General features: G+C 31.0%; 1 protein-coding gene across 1 annotated transcript; it reads left to right on the forward strand.

Annotated features, from left to right (window-relative positions):
• The first annotated feature begins 3,291 nt into the window (after positions 1 to 3,291).
• LOC146928961 (uncharacterized) lies at positions 3,292 to 4,402 on the forward strand. Its single transcript, XM_085708206.1, has 3 exons — positions 3,292 to 3,414; positions 3,497 to 3,847; positions 3,936 to 4,402. Exons 1-3 carry the CDS (start codon positions 3,295 to 3,297, stop codon positions 4,185 to 4,187), a joined length of 723 nt encoding a protein of 240 aa, XP_085564332.1. The 5' UTR covers positions 3,292 to 3,294; the 3' UTR covers positions 4,188 to 4,402.
• Positions 4,403 to 8,843: the final 4,441 nt, after the last annotated feature.

Genomic DNA, 8,843 nt, shown 5'->3' on the forward strand with positions numbered 1-8,843 from the left:
TCTATTGTGATATTTATTATGTATGTATTTTTGTAATATTTTCGGCCTATTTGTGTTAAATAATGGTTTTGATGTATTTGTGATATTCATGTGAGATATATCTATATTTCCAAAAAAAAAATGTGAGATATATCTATGTAAGTTCATGCTACCAATTCATGGAAATTAATAAATTATATTTGTGAATATCAGTTGTCTCCTTTGAACTATAATGGCCTGCTTTTTGCAGTTATTCCTTACTCTTTATTCTTTGTTCGTGCATAGAATCTTTATCATGTTAATTTCCTTATTTTAGATGGATCTTTGGTGTTTTTATGTATTTTGTAGTTTTTGTGGACTGTTGAATGTTGATGATGATTTTAAATTGGGCACATACGCACGTTTCCACTCCCATCCTTTTCAACAGTGTTGATAACATTGTACAATTGATTTGTCTTTAGCAATGATGATAGTTGCTAAATTTAGATGAAGTTTTTTCAACCGGTCACTCTCATTGTTTTTTTTTACTATTTAAGTTGAATTTTGAACCTGTTTTGCTGTTTACTTTCATATGAACATATTTTCTCAAAAAAGGTCATTGACATTTTGTTTTGTTGATGGATATAATTATAGCTATTTTGGCTGTTTCAATTTAATGCTCAAGACATTATGTTTGTGTAATCTGTTCTATCCACCAAAAAATAATTGTTTGTTGTCGTCGCCTATCTGATATAGACTGTTTTTTTTAAAGCAATTGCAAGAATGTACTAGAAAAAGAGAGTGGATATATGGAGGTTGGTAGTTATTTTTTATATGGATTAGTGTTTAGTTTGATTTTTTAGATAAAATTAGCAAGTATTTTTGGTAGTAATTTATTTTTATTTAAAGGTGTCTAAACTTCTTTATTTTCCAGCTCTGCTTATTAAAGCTAGGATTTTTTAAGGCTTAATTAATAATGAGTTCCCTTAAATTATTTGTTAGTTACATTTTGGTCACATAAGTTATTAACGTTACAATTTGGTCCCATTAAGTTATCTTCCGTCAACCAAATAGATTCTCAACATTAAGATTGTTAAGCCAATGTTTAAGGTGGATACACATTGCAAGTTGTTGCGTCACCGTTCACATGTGCCTATTTAACTTTTTGGGAAAAGACTGACGGTGATGGTTTATTTGGCTAACAAATACTAACTTAAGGACCAAATTGTAACGTTAATTACTTATGAGACCAAAATGTAGCCAACAAATAACCTAAGGGACCAGATCAATAATTAAGCCATTTTTTAAGTATCATGGTGAGACTTATTTCGCAAGATATTTAGACTTCTATCTATTTTTATCCATACTTCTCCATTAATTTGATTTGTCGCCATCCATTACAGTCTTTGTTACTTTCCAATTTATTTGTTGTCTACTCATTATTGAAAGTTGAATTTCTTCGCATTTAATGTTGTCCTTGGTTTTGCTGTTTGCATGTATACTATGTTCATTATGTTCATTGATAACGTGCGAGTAAATGTATAGACAGATATATTTGACTTTCTGTTGTTTTGTGAGTTATGAGACTGAGCAGTTGAATCAAATGAATAGATAAAATTAATTGATAAATAGATACATAGATCACTATTCATACCAATCAACCATGTGAGTTGCTTTTGGTACATGATTTTGTTGACTTAGATATATTAATATATCAGGTGTCTTGGTTAATTAATTAGTATTGTTTGTATTCAATCAATTCAATCAATTCAACTTATTTAACCAGTTACTTGGACTTTTTGGTCTCATTTTTTTGTTTTTTATTGGTTTTGTTTTTAGCTAATATTTTCCCATCTTTGCGTCGTTATTATCTCACCCATCCACTATTGTTTTTGGGTCTATTTAAGTGTCAATTGTTGCATGCTTTTTTGTTCATCTTGGTTATAGTTAATCCAAACATTAATAAGTTGTTTCTTACATTGATTGATAATTGTTTGATTGATAATGTCCTCATCCCTAGGAAAAAAGATCCTTGATGATTCCAAATGTTCAAAAGAAGGAAGTTCATTTGATTCACCAATTGATTTGACTGACTCCCCTGATCATTTTGATAAAAGTAAACCATCATGTTTTTGTCTAGACATATCAAAAGATGAATTATGGAAGCCTAACATTAATGAAAGTTTCAAAGTAATAGATGAGGACATTTTTTCTTGGGAAATTCAGGTGGATGATCCCCTTAGTTTTCTATCTAATGTTCTGGTGAGTTTTACGTTGATGTGTTTTTTTCCATGTTTCCTCCCATGCAATATTTTTTGTTGATTGTTATGCAAGAAATTAAATTCTTTCTTATTTCTTTGGCATGACTTAATATTTTTTTCACAGGCCTTTCCATTTATTGCTGCTGCTGAACTTTACAAACGTCAAAGAGATTTCATTATACTTATGGATCTTGACACCATGGAGGAGTATAAGTGTAGCATTGTTGCCTCAAAAAGTGGTGAAGGGAACATGTATGGTTGTGATGGTTGGCATGAACTTCTTTCTGATACTTCCGTAGAGGTTTATGATAAGATTGTGTTTACTCTTGACTTTGTGTTCGATAGATTATTTGTTGAGTTTCATAGGGCTAAGAAATAGGTAGGTTGATTAGTGTGTTATGTATTACTTGTGAGTTTGTATTTTATGATTAATATGATTAATGTAATTGTAATGGGATCTTAGATGTTCTATTAGCTTTATGTATGCTTGAACTCAAGATGCCTAAGATATCCCCCCTATGTATTCATTTCACGTTATGAGTTATTGAATGAAGCATTTTCTTATTTTAATCTGCAATGGTTCATCTTTCCTTTGGGCAATCACTTTTTTATTTTAGTCTTTCACCAAGAACACTGATAGGGACCATATATTAGAATTGAGGTTCCATATATTAGTTTTCCTCCTACAGCTATTCAAAAATGTTTGAGCAATATGTACAGTACAAATGGTAGACTGTTGTTCGATGTGATTTGAAAAATTTCATAGTATTGTCATGTCTTACTTGATTGCATTTTTTTAATATCTTCCCTCCTTGATTTTGGTTCCTATGTGTGTATCATTCCATATGTTCTGTTTCTATTCCATTTTGGTTTTTTTTGTTTTGTATACTTTAATGTTTGATAGTGTTTGATTAATATTGTTTCATTTAATTTTATAATAATAATAATAATAATAATAATAATAATAATAATAATAATAATAATAATAATAATAATAATAATAATAATAATAATAATTATAACCTATTGGGAAATGAAACTTCCAATGTAAGTTTCTTCTTCTCTTTATAAATTGATGTTTTGGTCAGCGTGTGTCTACCACAAACTTCCTGTGCCAACATACATGGAGAATTATTTTAGTTTTCTTGAGGAGCAACCATATGGAGGTTTCACAACCCTCTATCTCACTGGCAAGGTTTATTTTCTTCTCTTTGTTTTTGGTTTTTTTGTTGTTAAAATTCGTAGTCCTTCAATATTTTTAATTTATTATTTTTTAGGATTTTGGGGAGGTTGATCCCATTTTTTTTGAGGAACACAAGGATGATCTCCCCGAAGAATGGACAATAATGAATTATGCAGATAAAAGCCACAAGGTAGCTTTCAAAAATGACCCCATTCATCCCCTTCTTACTCGAGGATGGAAAGAGATGCATGATGTTTTTGGTTTTGAAAGAAACCAGGAGGTTGTTTTATTCTACTATGGGAATGATCTTTTTGGGATATACCATAGTAAGAAACTTGAAATTCCCGAGCAGATTCCGACTTATCATAGTCGTGCCTTAAGGGTTGGACACACAATGCACTTTTATCTCCAGTTAAATCCTTTGTCTGTGGTTTCTTCTCATCTGGTTTGTATTTCAATATTCATTGTGATGTTATTGTTATTTCAGATTATATTTAATGATATATTCTTATAGTTTCTGTTTGTATGTTTAGAGAATATACAGGGAATTTGAGGACTATGTCAGGGCTTGCTCTCTTCGCAGTTTGATTGTCTGTTGCGACAATGGTTCTCAAAAAAAATTTGACGTATTGTATATGGATCTGCCAGTGATGAAAACAGCAATAGGGGTTGAATGGAAGGAGTTCTGCATTGAAAATGGCTTCAAGGATCGCGACATCCTGTGCTTTAAGTTTGAAATTGTTAATCCTAAGAAGAAGGCTCATGTATTTAAGGTCCGGATGTGAACGACTATGTTATTGTTGCGAAGGAACCCACACCTCTTTTTGTTGTCCTGTCCTATTTAGATTGGATTCTTAAGTATTTGTACTAGCTAATATTGTTTGTAACTTATTTCCTGTTTGGTAATTTATTTATGTGCTAGCTGATTAGTTATTTCTGTATTGTTTTTGAGATCTTTATCTTTATGTTTCTATATATGTATTTGTTTTGTTTGGACTGATTTTTATGTTTGTATAGTTGTGTCGTTTGTTTTAAATCAAGCCACTGGTGTCTCTTGATGCTTCGCTATATTAATTTCCATGGCCTTTTTTTTATTTTCTTTATAACGTTTACGTTTTTTTTTTCTACGTTGCTATAAAAAGATAAAAATATTGAGTGTTGAACTGGGTTTTCCTCCAGTTGTTTTGTTTAGATGTGGACCAACATTGACTCTAGATTGCTAACCTATGCTAAAAAAACAACGGTCATAACCTAAAAAGGTAAATATGTTTTTTTTTTTAAATTCAATCGCAGATGAACAACGGTCATGAATAGTGTCGTGAACGGTAATAATAATAGTAACGGTACGGACAAATTTGGAATTTTTTTTTCTATATATACATCTCTTTCATTCACAGTTTTACCTCAATATCATTCTATCTATTCGTTTATACACATTTTCAAAATGGCTAAGTGTTTCCTTCTCTGTATTAGTTTACTTGTCGTTGTCTGGTTCTTCGTTATCGTAATCCACATTGAAGAATTGGGAATGATTCATTTGGTTGTAATTGTGTTGTTGATTATGCCATTGTTGGTGTTATCTTGGGCCATTGCATGTTGTCTCGGTAGGAAGAATGATTGAGTACCTTTTAGCCGTTTTAGTAATTAGTATATTGTATTCTATTTTGTTTTGTATATTTTCTTCATCAATAACTCCTCTTATCTCTTGGGAAGTTTGTGTTTATTTCGATCACCTAATTTGTCTCTTCATTGTTAGTAATTTCTTTGTTTGGTTGTCTTCGAAGCGTTTTTATTTGGTGAATTTTCGGATCTATTTTAAAAATGTCATCGGGTTATTTGTGTATCCAAATTGATTGTAGGTGGAAAGAGTTGTCAAGTATTGGTGAGATTTTTTCCCCGTTTTTTAATCAATTTTTTTGTTACACACTAAGATTTTTTTTCTAAAGGCTTATTGTTTTGTTATTGCAGCATGTCTTCAATGGTATTGTGGAATAGATCTTTCGTCAAGTTCGAAGAAATTTTAGTATGGATATGTTCGTTACCTTTTAATGTAAGATATGTCTATTTCAAGCGTGAGGAGAAATGTTTCAGTATGACAGTATTTGTGTTTTTGTTGGAGCAATATGATTGTTGGCGACATGTTAGTTTCTTATGTATCACAACTACCGGATCTTTGTAACATTCCCGTTTGTTTTTCTAGGCTAGATTACTTCCTTTTTTTTTTTGTTCCCAGCTTTTTTGTTGTTCTAATTTAAAAAAAAAAAAATTGTTGTGGTTATCTCTTACTTTGTTGGTTCAGATCTTACTCATTGTAAAATTTTATTATCGTTGTTGGAATCTTTGTGTATTTCATCGATTTTGTCGTTTCGTTTTGATTGTTTGTTTACTCCATTGATCGATACCAAAATCAGAAACGACATGAACTGCATTGTGTTGTGAAGTACAGTCATTTGATTGTATGTATTTTTGGATTTGTGCAATGCGAAATTGAGGTATGATTGTCGATGCAATCCGTTGTAATTGTAAATCTAAGATGACATTACCCGTGCGTCTGCACGGGATACATACTAGTAACTAATACATATATCATAAATTCATTGTGTTAAATTCAAGTTTATGTTTAAATATGTTCAATGCTAAATTTCAATAAACAATCACATAGAAAAATAAACAATGAACCAAAATCATTAATATTCTCTATGACTTTCTTCCATGAACATAGTTCAACTTACAATAATTCAAAACATACCCAATTATTTTAATATCATGATAAACAAGAAATTAACAATTAATTTTTATATTATCATGTACATATAATATCAACACAATATTAATGATAATAATTTCTTACATAAAGTAAATAATATCATTAAAGCAACCATTTGATATTTTGACAATTTATCTGCACTACTTTTATAAATAAAATAGTGTTTAAACATTCTTAACATGTTGCTATACTCATCAAAATTCATATACTTGAACAATTTCTAAATCATGCATATATATGTCACCACATGTTAAATCTAATATATTCATATTTTGCTTAGATACTATACACATGCATTTAGAACACCAAATATTTCATAATACGTCATCACTTATATGCATATTATCTCATGTTCAAATTAACATCACACGTATTTCAAACGATAAATTTCATACATATCAATATTTATCATGCATATATTATCTACAACCACATGTAAATTTAACACAAACACATCACATATGAAATATTTATCCATAAATTTCCATAACTTATATTCATAAAAGGAATTTGTTTACCGTTCACCGTAGTCATGGGTGAAAACATAAGCTTTCATCTCTTCCAAAAATTGCAACCATTAATCACAAGTAAATCATAAATCGAACCTAAAGATTGTTGGAACTTGTGTTGGGGGTCTGCTGCAATAACTTGACCAAGACGATGATGAAGATGAATACGATGAAGTGTGCACATAAATTCCAAAAATTGTTGTATATCTTGATTGTTGGGAAGATGCTGCTGCACTTGAAACCTGAAAAGTTTAATAGTTATGCATGCAAACTCAAAGCATATGGGGTTGCCATACCAACCTTTAGGTTCGATTCGCCCCCACCAATAACTGTATATTGGATGCAATAAGGAATGACCGACGAATCCCCTTCAGGATACTATGAGTTCCTTGACGTGTATTGCACAACCACACCAAGCGTATCTCCTAACAGTATTTTACAGATTTATGGTTCCAGCAATTCACTCATGCATTAGAGAATTGATGAATGATTTAGAGTAAGAGAATGAGGGAGAATTATGTTGTTAATGCAACAAAATTCTGTCCAAAATTGTGTGTTGTGGTGTATTTCTTGTGTATCCAACTAATGCCCAAATGTCAAGCATTTATAGTGCATTATATGACCCTTCACATGAGAGAAAACACCCATTTGACTTGAATCAATGCTATGATTCATTAAGCACCCTTTTGCCAAAGGTTATGATCATATACACTTGAATCAATGCTATGGTTCATTAAGCACCCTTTTGCCAAATGTTATAACCTTATACACTTGAATCAATGTCATGGTTCATTATCTATCAATAAATAATAATGTTCCCATGTATATGAATGATTACCATGAAGAGTTACAACTTTTGGTTCTAAAGTGATTCCATTATTTTGGAAATCACCAACAATCGCTGCATTCAGATTCTGCATCAGACTTTGTGTACCTTAGATTCTGATCTAGCTGTTAAACATAAAGAAAACCACAAAAAGCGTACACAACTCAACCCCCTCCCCCCTGTGTGTTTTTATCACCTTCAGACTTAACGTAACCCATATGTATTTTTTATTGGAACATTCAACCAAAGACCAAATGTCTAGGAGATTGAAATAAAAGAGGTTCAATAAATAAAAAGTAGCATGAAAGGGGATGACACCCAAAAATGAAATTTTAAGATGCAAAATTAAGCAAATAACATCCAAACACTAATAAAGTAGTTCATCATAATGTTGGGACTTCGGGGGAAGACTAGACTAGGTTGGATCTTCAGATTAGGCTAAGAAACCAAGAGATTAGTCTCAAATGGTTAACGAGCTCAACGAAAGGATGAATCATTCAAGATAACTTGAGTTTGATTCATAGGTGGAAATTTTTTTGGCTAGGCTTTACTTACCACACGATTGAACTCCAAATTAATAGGACTCCTTCCTCTTGAAACTAGAGGGCTAACACGAAAAAAATCACACGACGCTAAGAACAACCACACAAATGTGATTAATACATCATCTTAAGTTGAAATGTCTAATAAGAAAGTATTTTGTTAATGCCATGGTCATATCCCACTAAAGACCAAAAATGAAGGAATTTGAATTACATAGGTTGAATAAAAAAATGACATCAAAGCGAATGACATCTAAAAAACTAACTTTTAGAAGAAAAAAAAAAGATTAATCAAATGACATTCAAATACAAGAAAAAAGTAGTTCATCATAATGTTGGGACTTTCCGAGGTTAAACTGGGTTGGATAATCACATTAGGTTAAAATCAGTCATGCAAGTAGGTTTGACATCACATCTTCATCCAAATCTTTAAGGCATTAATTATATGAAGTCATCTTACTTAGATATTTCTCACTGTATACTCTTGCATCTAATGTGGAACTTTAACTCACATATGACATATTAACATATCTCTCTTAAGCGTGAGACTCTCTACATCTTTGATTAGATAACATAGCCAAATTAGACATGTGAAGGCATAACATGGTTAAAAGTGGGATGGTGGTGATTTAATGGAGGGAGAATTTTGTTCTTTTCTTTTAAGAGAGATAAAATAAATTAGAAAAAGAAAGAAGGTAAAAATTGAATTTTAACATAAGAGGAATGTTAACACAAGGTAAAAATAAATTCTTAGTATTACTCTAAGAAATGTTAATTAAAAATTCTGCCATAAAATA

The sequence above is a fragment of the Medicago sativa genome, chromosome 4, assembly GCF_051527215.1.
Source record: "Medicago sativa cultivar Bolivia chromosome 4, Bolivia_mono, whole genome shotgun sequence".
In the NCBI taxonomy this organism is placed as follows: Eukaryota; Viridiplantae; Streptophyta; class Magnoliopsida; order Fabales; family Fabaceae; genus Medicago; species Medicago sativa.